This window comes from Hydra vulgaris, chromosome 13, assembly GCF_038396675.1.
Source record: "Hydra vulgaris chromosome 13, alternate assembly HydraT2T_AEP".
Lineage (NCBI taxonomy): Eukaryota > Metazoa > Cnidaria > Hydrozoa > Anthoathecata > Hydridae > Hydra > Hydra vulgaris.
The window spans coordinates 26,496,914-26,511,810 of NC_088932.1; the positions used below are offsets into that span (position 1 = coordinate 26,496,914).

The 14,897-nt window shown below is 27.1% G+C and overlaps 1 protein-coding gene across 1 annotated transcript; it reads left to right on the forward strand.

Annotated features, from left to right (window-relative positions):
- The first annotated feature begins 12,305 nt into the window (after window positions 1-12,305).
- Window positions 12,306-13,304, forward strand: LOC136089764 (zinc finger MYM-type protein 1-like). The gene is made up of 2 exons (XM_065815849.1): window positions 12,306-12,497; window positions 12,588-13,304. Exons 1-2 carry the CDS (start codon window positions 12,306-12,308, stop codon window positions 13,302-13,304), a joined length of 909 nt encoding a protein of 302 aa, XP_065671921.1.
- The last annotated feature ends 1,593 nt before the right edge of the window (window positions 13,305-14,897 follow it).

Sequence of the window (14,897 nt, forward strand, 5' to 3'; positions counted from 1 at the left end):
CAATGTAAAATAGGTTCCAAAAAAGCAAAAGACGTCTTGTTTAAGAAATCTGAAGTAACATTTAATATTTATGCTTTTCAATGATTTCATATAAACTTCTGAAAATGTCTACATCCTTTTCGTATTAAATAATCTACTTAATGTAGAATTTATTTATTTGTTACAAATTACAAATATTTATACAAGATGTACATTTCAGTTTAAACTTAGTATAAAAAAATTTATTGCATTTATACAATACGTTAATTATAATGCAAAAACAGATTAAAAGCTAAAAAGAATACAATTCCTGAAATAGTAGCTGAAAAATTAAAATCAAATCTTATAAACTGAATGAATTTAAATTTCTAGAAATTAAAATTTAATTTGTTTTTTTTATGTCTGATGATATGCTCGATGAGTTAAAGATACCTGCAAAGTACAGTCTGCAAGTTCTGTATAACTTAACACAATATGACGTTCACAGTAGATTAGGATGTGAAATGATCAACACAGACAAAGAAGTTTTATAGTTTTATGCATTATTGTTTGCATATATTATTTGTTGGACCACTCTTTTTCACAACTGATGTTTTTTTAAGAGATGTTGCTAAATGAATGCTAAATTTTTAAGAGATGTTGCTAAATGAATGCTAAATTTTTAAGAGATGTTGCTAAATGAATGTTAAATTTTTAAGAGATGCTGCTAAATGAATGCTAAACTTTTAAGAGATGTGGCTAAATAAATGCTCTGAAAAAAAATCAAAAAAAGACTTGCTCCTATATTGCTTATATAAACAGTTAAATAAATTTTTTGATGTCTTTAAGTAACGCCAGTTGTTTACTTAATTATTCTATTAAAAATTTCATTATATATTTAAGTTGTTACTTTACAAAAAAAAAAAACAATTTAGGATATAAGGCTTTCTTTGGAATATTTTATTTTGTAAAGTTTTGATAATGTATAAAGACATTTTTAAAAATATGAACCTTATTTCTTTGTTTGAGCAGTTACATAAAAAATTATTAATAGATTCTTATCATTGAATTTTTACACGGGAAATTTATGGTATTTTATTTACAATTATGTTAAAATGATTTTATTTCGTCATTGTATACTTTAAAAATATTTCGTAATATTTAAAAAATATAACGGCATAATATGCCGTTTGCTTGATTCTTGAATATAAAGACAAATATAACGCCATTGGATAACAATATAACAGCATTTTGCTGTTGTTTATATTTAAATAACAGATTTTGCTGTTATTTAAATAAAAATAACGGCATAAGGTTAAAAACTAACACCATAATGACAAAAAATAACGCCATTTATGCTGTTATATCGTATCCCAATGCTGTAATATTTTTGTTAAATTTAACAGTATAATTATTTAGTGTGTGTATGTTTGTTATATTGTCTATCATTGTAAGTTAATATTTTTTATCTTTATTATTGGCTATATAAAGTTGTACAACGATCAACAAATGCAATCCAAAAAAAAAAAAAATATTTTATGATGATTATTGGGGGAAGTTTGGTATGTTGCTTGTTTTACCAGCAAAAGCTAAAATATTAGAGCTCTAATTTACGTTCTATTTTCCAAATATAACTCAAATTAGATATCGATTTTATATTATGAATGGCTAATTTTAGTTCTATTTGAAAGTCATTATTTATATTTTGAAATTTTATTGTTTTAATAAAGTGTAGCAAACCATTTCCAAAATTTTCTAGGTTGAGAATAAATGGTGGGGCGTTTTTTGTTTTGAATCCAAATTTTTTTATTTTGTTTTTTTTTTCAATTAGAGGATTTTTTGATATTTAGACATTCTTTCTGATGAACCTGGCGAAGGTAAAACAAACTGTAAAAAACATTTAAATTTGTTTTTTAGTGTTTTTACTAACATTAAGCACGCTATTTGTAGAATACACTAACTTAACTTACGCACGCATGTTTATGCATAGGGTAGATTAGGGTATTATGAGCACCTTAAGCAAAAATTGGAATAATTTCAAAAATTATTAAGCTGGATCCAAATTTTTTGCGAATAAACAATATTTAGGGATCCCTTCTCATGATCCACCTAGATATTTAGGCACCCGAAATTTTTTCTTAAAAACACAGAAGTTTTAAAAAAGTAACAAAAATGCTCATATTACCCAGACCACTTGGTAATAAGAGCACTTTAAATTAGCTCACAAAAAAACATTAATTTTGTAAAAAAATACCAACCTGACAATTAGAACTAATTTTTGGAATATAATGATTCCTTATTAACAAAACTTATCATTAAAAAATCAAATTTTAAGCCACTTTTGTTGAAACAATACTACTATGTTTTCCGCAGGAAAAAAAAAAAAAATTAGTTCGTTTTATTTTCAATTTTATCAACTCAAACCATTGAACGATAAAAGTTCAACTTTTTTGGATTTAAATTACAGAAAAAATATTTAGTATTGTTAAAATATTAAAAAGTTTTACTATATTTTATTTTTATTCAAAAAACAATTAAAACCACTACTTTTTTAGGACTTTAAACTAGGTAATTTCAATGAAAATCACTGGGTAATTTGAGCATGCTCATATTACACAAAAATGGCGTCTTTAAATAAAGTCAAAACAAAATATTTCTAAGCATGTTTTTCAAGCCAAAAAGAATTGGATTTTTAGCTAACATATTTTTCTTTATGAAAAAATTAATTTCATTATTTTAGCACCAAAATTTCGCGCCACAGATGCATTCATGCGTGATGATATTATTTTAAAAACTTAAAAAATTTAACAGCGTTTTAATTAGATGATACCCGCTAATTACTGCATATAGATAAGTATGCTCATATTACCATGGTGCTCATATAACCCTAATCTACCCTATACATATATGTGTAAGTTAAGTTAGTGTATTCTACAAACAGCGTGCTTAATGTTGTAAAAACACTAAAGAAAAAACCTTATTTTTATATATATATACATATATATACATTTTATATATATATATATATATATATATATATATATATATATATATATATATATATATATATATATATATATATATATGTATATTTTATGTACATGTATATATACATATATATAAGGTTGGTGCCTTGTGGTGGTGATTAATAGAACAAAAATTGATTGAATGAGTGAAGATCCCAACCCATTCAATGAACTTTTAAACTATTATTAGGCAAATTAGAGTTTTTTTAGATTCAAAACGGGACATGGAATATTTATCTCTAGTTGGCAATTGGGTAAGTAGAGGACCTCTTTTTTTTAAATTAGAGAACTTTTATTTGTTTTGATAAAGCTACTTTTCATCCAAAATCTACAACTGCTCAGTTTTCCCATATCAAAATCATTGACAAGAGTGTAGAAATACTTGTAAGTATTTGATAGAACTATCGTGAAAAACCAAATTAACTATCAATATTTGTTTTAGAAATGCGTCATGACTACGAGTTTGAAGCTCTTGTAAAGGAGTTTACTACATAAATATTTACAGCAGATTAAACTAATTTTTGTCAAAAAATTGTTTTAAACTGCTGTTACATGTTGATAAATAAAATAATTTGTTTGAAAGAAATAATTACAAATTTTTACAAAATAATCCTTAATGAAGTTATTCAATATCGTTGAACAACCACAAAAAACCTTCAACTATAGAATCAAAAGCAACATTCACATAAAACGTTTTTTAATAAAGCTTTCGATAAAGAATGCTTATACGTGAAAAAATAAATTTGTTCTCTTGATTAAAATTTTTGTTAAGAAAAGTATGATGGTTTTTTTAAGTCATAATTCCAGTCAAAACCAAACTTTTGGCAAACAAATAAAGTACTTATTGAAAATCTCAACAAAGCGGACAATTTTTTTGCGTTACAAACCTGTCAAAAACCTAGCTTTATTTTACTGCTTTCTCATACATTTAATACTTTCATACTACAGTACAATCTCTCTAATTCGAATCTCCTTAATTCAAAAACCTCCATAATTCGATTAAATGCAAAGTCACCGTGAAATACGTTTAAGAAAAATCAATTTTCTATAATTCGAAAATCTGTCTAATTTTTATTTTATTCCATAAAAATCAAATAAGAGAGATTCTACTGTAATATATAAAACCTCATTAGTTTCATTATATAAAACTAAATGACTATTAAACATATAAACTACTTTAGCAAAATTTGTGTCGGTTCTATAATAACACAGCCTAACAAAGAAAAAAGTTTTTAATTAAATAAAAAAAGTTTAAAATTAAGAAATTTTTTTACTAAATTTTAATTCACCTAAATTTTATGTATGTTTGAAAGCTCTAACATTAACATTAGAGCTTTACAAGATACATTTTTATCAAATCTATTTAAACCCTAAAATATGAAAAACATAAGTCTACTTTATAAGGCAAGACCTATGTTGTTGCAAAGTAATTTAAAATTCATATATTTCTCTTTTATACATAGCTACTTCATATATGCGAATATAGCTTGGGCGAGTACGCATAAAACCAAATTGAAAGTTTTATATCAACGTCAGAAACATGCTATAAGGATAATTTACCATAAAAACAAATTTACACACGCTGAAATTCTATTTAAAGAAAGGAATGTGCTTAATATTTATCCAATTAATATTTACCAAAAAATATTGTTTACGCTAAAATTTAAAATAGGTCATGTACCAAATCATTTTATAAATAAGTTTTTTATAAATAACGTTAATAAATAACACAAGAAAAACAGAAAACTTTATTGCACTATTGAAAAAACAAAAGTTAACCAGTTCTTATTTCATATCGCGTTCTTATTTCATATTTCATAACTAAAAATAAATAAATATGCAATCTAATTATCAAAGTTCTTTGAAAACAAAGTTAAATATTCTAATATTGAATTTAAACAAATACTCAGAGTTTTTTAACAGGCTATAAATTAAATTACATACAGAGGCAATTTCGCGGGGGGTTTTCCAACTCCCACCCAAACTCGAAGAGCAAGCCAAACTTGCTCGAAGAGCAAGCCAAACATCGAGCAACAAAAACAATACCATCTATTAAACACCTGTCCTATGAAAATCGACCCCAACAGGTCTAACAACACTTGAAGAACGCCGTAAAAGAGCAGACCTAATCAAGCAATTTAAAATCATGCATCAACTCTGAAAACTTTCAAACAGTAAAAAGCCAAGTATATTTTGTAGTAAGTAAAGTCAAGTATATTTTGAGAGGACATAATCAAAAACTAGAACGCCAGCTTGTACGAAATTGTGAAGAACGACTTTCTTGAGTTCTAATTTATAGAATATTAAAGTATAGATGTACTTAGTATATATCTATATTTAGCATAACCATTGTATATAATAATCATATTGTAAGGGCTTCGTGCAAAGCCAGCGCGAAGGGAGTGTATGAACCCCCCCCCCCCATGATTTTTTTTGTTCATTTAGTGAACGAAAAAAATCATGCTTACCCTGGCTTCGTGATAAGAATCACGATCTTTTTGAAACAGTGGCCGTACCATTTTAACTATAAATTTCATTATATATTTTGACTCACGAAACTTGTATATATTACACCTTTAACTTACAAAATTAATAAATGTTATATATACGACAAAATATAAGGAAAAAAAACACACACACAAACCATATACGAAATACATTGAAAAGAATTTGGTATACTTTCATTACCCATAGTTTTCTCACATATAAAATTTTTAATTAAAAAATTTGGTCACATTAATATTTAAATTTTATGTACTTTATTTTCGATCTCTTTTCTTCATTAGGTTTATGCATAACTTTTTTTTTTCGTACTTGTTTTTGCTTTAAAGCTCATTTTTAAGAGTATTATGCACCATTTTTATGAGTATTATGCCAAACAAAAATACCTTTTTTAAATTTAGGCTTTGATAAATAAGGAAATTTTTTTTTTACAAATATTCAAAACAATTTCATCCTTAAGCAAAACATTTAAAAATTGTTTCATTGAGCCCAAGTTTATGTGAGTGATAGGTAGAAGAATCTTTTTTAGGACTAAAAAAGTATTATGTAAAAGTTTTCAATAAATATTAGGGATTACAAACACTGTTTTGTGATTACACACGTAAGTTTATATATCAGATTAAATTGAACTTAACTATTCGTCTATTTAGCAGCAAGCTAAATTTTATATTGTTAGATTTCAGCTAAACAATGCCATGGTACTTTTTTATAGGTGATGTTCAGCAGGTGTGCTGTATTATTGGCATTAATTTCAAAAACTTAAAGAATTATAACATGAGGATACAGTTTGTGGTTTTGATTGATAAAATTCAAAAAGATATCGAAAGAACTTTTAAATGCTTAAGACAATGTAACAAATTTAATGTAGAACAAAGTAACAATTTAAAAAACAACAAAGTTAGATATATCATGAACTTTTCCATGATTTTTGTTTGGTACAATAGGTGTTTAATAAAATGTTAATATATATATATATATATATATATATATATATATATATATATATATATATATATATATATATATATATATATATATATATATATATATATATATATATATATATATATATATAGATATACATATATACAGTGGCGGTTTAAGTTAGTTCTAATTTTAAACTATTTTAATTTATAAGTAATACGTTTATTTGCAATTAATTCAAAGTATTGTAGCGTTGTTTTAATTCATTGCCAATAACGGCAGGGCCGATTTTTACTGGCCCTATTTATTTTGTTTGTGGTAGTATTATTTTTGATGCGCGCGCAGAATTTCTTGTGCTTTCAGATAGAACGAAAAGAAAAGAACCATAAAAAGCGTCACGAATTTTAAAAACTTTATACACCATTTTTAATTCTCGATTTTAAGATTGAAGAATTTAGTTTAGAAGTTTTGTTGACTCAATAAGATACAGCAATATTAGGAAACTTTATAACATTAAATGTAAACATTTATTTGTAAAAATAATGTAAACATTATACATTTGTTAATATTGGAATTTCACTGTGAATATTAGCAGTGTTTATATTGCAATATTAACAGCGTTAATATTAGTTTCTTAAACTGGATATGTAAATAAAAAATTTACCAAGTAGTTATTAGGATTATAAATTAACAGGAATAAGAACAAGGCAAAAATATGATATTTAAAACAATGTAACAGAAATTTTATAAAAATGTTTGGAAATTTTATAGTTTGGAAAATTGATTTTAAAATATCATAAAAAAGTTCTGCATTTCTTTTATAATCAACAATCTTGTACATTTTATAATATTTGCTAGTGAACTACATTTTTCAGGCATATATTGTTTTATTTATTTTTTTAAATTTTAAAGCTTATAATTTTTTTTACAGAGAAAAAAATTGTGGCTCAGCCATATTAATGATGATCTTGATTTGTGTATTGTTTGGCAAGTTTATATGTTGTGACACGAGAAAGCTTAGTCATTTCTACAAATATAATAAGAGCTACTGTAATTTTGAAATTCTTGTTCTTTTCTCAATGAGGGATTGCTAAAGTTTATTTTTTCCAAATAGCTTATGTATCATATTCTGTGGCATAATGAATCAGCCATTGAAAATTCTTTACATTATTTGGTGGCAGTTTAGTCATTCTATCTTTTAAGTTGTCAATTGGATTGACGCTGAACCAGAGCCAATATCAACCATAATAATAAGCATTAAACAAGTTTTAAAGACTGGATTTTCAAGTAAAGATTAAAATTAGTCAATATTATTATTAGTTCGATACAACAAAGGTACAAACAATAGAAGATATAAGGAACATTTTTTTTCAATCATTAAAACTGTACCACTGGTGGTACTGTTACATTTCATAATACAGCTTCAATAATTGCTACTTCCAAAAAGGCACTAATTAAAAAAATATACAAAGTTTAGATTATTTTAAAATGTTGGACATTTACCATTGCCATCGAAATAAAAAAATCAGAGTATTTTATTGAAATGTTTTTTTTTTGTGGGGGAATAAAGCTAAAGTCAAAGAACTAAAACTATATAAATATTTATGTATGCTTACAAACAGATATTAAGTTTTTATCTTTAATTACATAAAATTGTTAAAGCATGTAAAGACAACGTAAATAATCTTAAGAAGTTTACTATTATTTATGACTGACATTGTAAATGTTGTATTTAAGAATTATGGATTTAATTAACTAAAATATGTGTTGTATTATGAAAAGATTCTTTAAACAATTTTTTGTTGTAAAAGTATCTTTATTGTTTTTGTTGACCCTTTCGTCATTCGTCATCAGAGAGTTAAATGTATATGTAATGTTAAATGTATATGTACATTCTTTATTATTTTATCAATTATTAATTAAGATTAAGAGTCCTTCTTGACTGAACTACTGTTGATAAAATTTTGAATCATGCCAAAATCATATTCTGGTTACAATATAGTTTAAAGTTATCTTATTACAATAATTTAGGTTCATTAACAAGATAATTTAACATGAACAAAATTGATAGTTTATTGGCAAACGTTTCTAGTTTTTCTTGAAGGCCCAACTTCAAGGAAAACTAGAAATAAAAAATCTTGGGGCATACCAACCAAAAGGTGTTCGTATAACTCAAGTTGATGGTAAAAAAACGCGAACATTTTGTGTAACATGGTTTGAAAGAAATCATGGTTAAGTGTAAGTGATGAAAAAAATTCGTTGTTTTGTTTTTATTGTGTTTTGTTTGGTGGCGAGAGCTTGTGGGCAGAAAATGGCTGTAAAGATACAAAACAATCTTTCTGAGCGAATACAAAAACACGAATCCATTAAAACACATATAAGTAATTCGTTGCAGTTTCAAATGCACAGTTTCAAAGACAAACATTTTATCGACAATTGATGCTGGATACATTAGGGTGTTTCATTTCCGACAAATTTTCGAAAGTGATTACGTTACATGCATAACGGGGTAAATAATGTGCCAAAAAAACGTCTGAAAAATTTTAAATTGTCATCTAGAGGTCGCCATCTTGAAAAAACAGCGTTTTTTACACTTTTTTCAACTTTAAACTTGAAAAACTTAAAAAGTAATTAAATTTATGTTACGTTACTGGGTGTATATATTAAAGGTTATTATATGAACATTTGGTGAAATTTTCAGAAAAATTGGTAAATGTCTAGAGGTCGCCGTATTAAAATATAAAGCTAAAAAACTTGTTATTTTTAGGCTTCAGCTTTTCTAAGAATAATAATTAATAAAGAAGATATTAGTAACATACAAAATACTATAAAGTATTAATTAGTTTTGATTTCGAATCGGATGGATTTTGCTTTCTGTGTTGTTCGACAACTTGCAAAATAAATTGTCGTTGTTCTTCATTTTGTGCACACTCGCGGAAATCACCAATAAGTTTTATTCCTCTTTCGGCGCAATCATTTGTTACCTCTAATTGTTTAACAAAATTGTCTGCAGTTCGATAATCTTGGAAGAATTTCCACTCTTGTGGATTCATCTGGAGCCATTCCTGGTTGTTTATTAGTCCTAATAAATCAAAAAGAAGCCACGACCGTGGTCCAATTAAAAAATAAATAACGGTTGAAGAACTTAATGTCGGAAATTTTGGTTTCCCAATTAAAAATGTTTTTGGTCTTGGGGTAGAAAAAAGTTTTTTTACCATTATTGTTCTGGTAAATTCTGACAATTTTTCATTCAATAAAGATAGAATAACAAGCTCTTCTGTTAAATACCAAAGGTGACGGTTAATCGACGAAATCACAGCGGTTGCGATATCTGAATCTTCTTCTTGATACCAGTTCATTGCAAAAAAAAATTTGAAGTCATCAACTGGAGCAAATACGGAAATCCTCGAGCGGAGAAATTGCATCGAATAAAAAAGACTAATAAACTTAGCCATGCAGTGGATCATAATTTGCTCATTATTGGACATAATAAATTTATTAGATAAGAGTTCCATTTTTAAAATATATATGGAATGTGACATAAATCTGGCATTGTGAATTGCACCTGGTTTGTGAATTTTGAATATTCTTTCCATTGATAGTTTCCCCCCAAGGTAGATAATAGTTAATTCAATTAACTCAAGATAATCTTCTCGCGGAAATATTTTCTCTTCGAGGCATTGGTAAGCCCATTTCAGAACTAAACTTGCTTGATTAAATATTTCTGATTTAATATCAGTAGGCCATTTAAAAAAATTCAGGTTTGAGTAATCAATATCAATTCTAGAAAATTCGGCTCGGAAACGTTGAAAAATAGGTTCATCTGGACTTTTGCTACCTCCTCTTAACGCGGTAAATGCATGCTTAATGTGTAGCTCATTATGATGATGGCGACATGCGAGCCATAGAAGAGGTCTCTTTAACTCAATTTCAATTAAAGTTGCTGCTCCTTTTTTATTACCTGTGTTGCTTGCTGTTGTATCAAAGCATATACCAACAATGTTTTCCAAAATGTTCCAATCTTGCGCAAGTTTCACGACCTCGTCACATTGAGTTTTACCTGTCGAATCTTTAATCAAAGGTACACCAATAAGTTTCGGCCTGCAAATAAAACTTAAGTTAGTTTCTTTGAATACAAAAATAAAAAATATACATAGGATTTATATAAATAAATAAATAAGTACCCGTTAAGAGATCCGCTAATAAAAACTGCTACACGTTCTTCATTATGAGCTATGTCTAAATGAAAAAGCTTCGAATCCCAGTGCAAAATGGCCTTTTTAGGTTTGTTTATCTCCCAGTCAGCTTTAATTGACAGAACAATATTCTTTCGCGCATTTTGTCTTTGACGATGCACAGTTGATACTGACATTTCATTAAGTTTGCCTCCGCTTTTGCAGATGATAGTGGATTGAAATAGAAGTTGTTGGCGAACTGATAAACAACATTGATCAGCCACAGATGCCGTTACTTCTGAGAGCTTCTTTGATGATATCTCTAGTGAATTTGTTAAAGGCACCTTTCTTTTCTTTAGTGGTAAAGGAGTAAACTCTGTATCTTTTTGATCTTCTTCGTCAGCAGTTTCAACTATTTCACTGACATCAAAGGCACTCGATTTTTGATCTTCGGTTGAACTTCTCCGAAAATCTATGCTTAGTCTATCTTCTCGACGTTCTAAAAATTTTGAAACACCTAGATCGATGCTACCTGTCATATGATACTTTCTGCTACTCTTTTGATCTTCATAAAATGCCCAATCTTCTTTCCATTTTGGTCTACGTGATACTAATAACTGTTCATATGCATTTACTGCTGAAATGTCGCAAAGTTCTCAAGTTCATTACAAAATGTGACAATTTTTTCTTTTCCAGCTTTAACATCTCGACTTGCGTGATCAATTTTTTTTAATTTCACCATTTCCACAAACAATTTGGTAAGCAATGAAAGACAAGAGTTATCTGAACGAACTGGTACTCCAGCTTTTCCAAACTTCCTTAAGCTCACCAAGAACAAATTTAAAAATATCTCTTGCAGAAGTGTCGCCTTTTGAATAAAAATGTAAATGAGAGTATCTACCCAAAACATGTTTTTTTGTTGGTAGACGACTGAAACTTGATAATTTATTGGATTCAGGGTAACCAATTAACCAATCTTGATTATTTTTTCTTAGGTTCATCGTTACAATAAAATATTCGCTTTTCCAACTAGTTTTAAAATTGTTTTAATATTTCAATTTTGCTAATTGAAATAAGAACGAATTTTTTAAAATAAATTTGTGAAATTTATATACATACGTCCAGATGTTTATTTTGCAAACTATTTAATCACGCAACAACTTTTAGTGGTCAATTATGCTCAAAACATAAATTATGCATTTTATTTAAGGTGAAAGCATTTAAGCAATTATTCAGCAAAAAAATATGTTGAAAAAATAAAACTTTATAATTCGGCGACCTCTAGACATTTACCAATTTTTCTGAAAATTTCACCAAATGTTCATATAATAACCTTTAATATATACACCCAGTAACGTAACATAAATTTAATTATTTTTTAAGTTTTTCAAGTTTACAGTTGAAAAAAGTGTAAAAAACGCTGTTTTTTCAAGATGGCGGCCTCTAGATGACATTTTAAAATTTTGAAAATTTTTCAGACTTTTTTTTGGCACATTATTTACCCCGTTATGCATGTAACGTAATCACTTTCGAAAATTTGTCGGAAATGAAACACCCTCTGGATACATTCTTAGCATAAAAAAACATAACAAATTAGTTGACAAAAACAGATACATTATCGAGGGTTATAGATTGTATAAAAATTTGTGGTGTACATGAATTGCCCTTAAGAGGACATGACAAAACTATTGACTCAAATAATCGAGGGGTATTTTTAGATATGGTTTCATACACAGCTACATTGGATAGTGTGTTAAGCGATCATCTTAAAGATTCAAAAATAACAAAAAGTACTTCGAAAACAAACCAAAATGACATTCTAGAATGTATGTATAAAGTATACATAGAAAAAATTAAACGTGAGATTGATAAAGCAAGATTTCTTTCCTTGCAAGCAGATGAAACAACTGATGTATCTTGTCGTTCTTAGTTCGTCATTATCTTGCGTTATTTAAAAGGTTATTAACCAGTTGAAAGATTTATAGCATTTATTGATGTTCAGGATAGAACTGCTATGGGTCTTACAAATGTATTAAAAGAAGAATTAAATTGTTTTGGTCTGAAGGAAAAATTAATTGCACAGGCTTATGATGGTGCAGCAGTTATGAGCGGATCAAGGAATGAAGTCCAAAGTCTAATCAAAGAAGTTTACCCAAATGCCGATTATGTTCACTGCTATGCACACCAATTGAATTTAGTTTTGAAAAAAGTTTGTTTGTCGAATAAGCGAGTAAGAACATTTTTTTCTTCTTTAAGTGGATTTGGCGTGTTCTTTACATCCTCGCCAAAACGAAATGATTTACTTCGCGAAATTACTTTTAAACAGGTACCAAGAGTTTGCGAAACACGATGGAATTTCCGTTCAAAAATAGTTACTTGCATAAAAGAAAACAAAACAAAGATTGTAAAATGTTTTAATAAAATTATAAACGATAAAGGATGGGATGATACAAGCGTGTGGCAATCTGTTGGGTTTAAAAAATGTTTGGAAGACTTAGAGTTCAACTTTTTTTTACCTTTTTTTTATTCAATTTTAAAACATGTTGATGTACTTTACAATATATTGCAATCAAGTAACAGCAACACTATTACAATCAAGGAGGCTTTTGAAAAATTTGGGTTTTCTATAAATTTTGTGCGAAATAGCATCACTAATAATGTTTCGATAATAATGGATCGATTCTTAACAATTGCGAAGAAATGCATGAAAACCGAATGAAACGAAACACATCAATCGAACTACTAATAAAAGATGCTAAAGATGCTTGTGATAAAATTATTTACGAAATTAGCAAGGTTTAGAAGCATTGAAATATTTAAATCATTTTCAATTTTGGATCCGAAAAATTTTAAATTTAATAGACAACATTTTCCTCGGAATCATAAAAAATATTCTAACAAACTATCCAATGCTGAATGAAGTTAAGTTGATGTCCGAATTAACTGTTTCGTATGAAAATGCTGTTTTTAGTGATATCGGCACCATTAATGCCCTATCCCAATTTATGGATGAAAATAACTTGATTGAAACATTTTCTGAAGTATCAAAGTTAATAGAGATTGTTTTAGTCACACCGTTCAGCATCGGCTGTGTCTACAGCCAATGCTGAACGGTGTTTTAGTACTTTAAAAAGAGTTAAGACACTTTTGAGAAATTCCACAGGTCAAGATCGATTGAATGCATTAGCTGTACTATTAATACATAAAGATTATTTACAGGATATTGATCAGTTTAATCAAAAAGTAATCGAAATGTTTTCTCTTATGAAACAGAGAAGAGCAGAATATTTGTATAAATAATATGCTTAAATCATTGTTTTTAACATCATTCTTTATTTCAAAATATATTATACCTTTATGAAAATTATAGTGTTAATCGTAATTTTTTATATTTATGACTTACTTTAAACTAACTAAAAGTTTTTACCATAAAGTTAAAATTAAAAAAAAATCTAAAAAAGAAATCTGTTCAAATCATAATGCACCACTATCAGGGCAGTTTTCAGTCAGTTTTTGCTGCTTTTTACGTAAGTTTAAAAGATTCAATGCCATTAAATACTTATGCTTTATTTTGGGAGTATGCGAGCGCTTAACTCTCTCAACCAATCAAAAAACGCTAGCGACCAAAGAATTCCTAACAAAAACCTAATTATCAGTTACGCTGACAGCGAGTCGTTGCGATATTTTTTGGTTAATATTTGCTGGCCCCACCAAAGTTTATTGTCACCGGCCGCCACTGCATATATATCAATATTAATAGCTTATATATATTTATATATATATATATCAATATTAATAATATATATTTATATATATACATTAATACTAACTAATAATATATATATATATATATATATATATATATATATATATATATATATATATATATATATATATATATATATATATATATATATATACATATACATATATATATATATATATATATATATATATATATATATATATATATATATATATATATATCTATATATATATATATATATATATATATATATATATATATATATATACATATATATATATGTATATATATATATATATATATATATATATTGTTATATATGTATATATATATATATTGTTCAAAATAATAAATAGTAATAAAATAGTAACAGCTATTTTAATCCTAGAAGATAAAGGGTAGATGACTCGTCAAGTACATCATCGTTCATAAATATAAAAAGATCTATATTATTGCGGTAACGAATAGCTGAAAAAGTTGGGTTTTATCTGAATTAAAGTTCACCAGCCATTGTGAGATCCATGCTGTAGCAAAAGTGAGATCCTT

Bases quoted from the DNA above. Each gene is read 5' to 3' on its own strand.
- LOC136089764 (XM_065815849.1), top strand. From the start codon at position 12,306: ATGGTTTCATACACAGCTACATTGGATAGTGTGTTAAGCGATCATCTT. The intron at 12,498-12,587 runs GTATCTTGTCGT...ATTGATGTTCAG, and splicing joins AAGCAGATGAAACAACTGAT to GATAGAACTGCTATGGGTCT.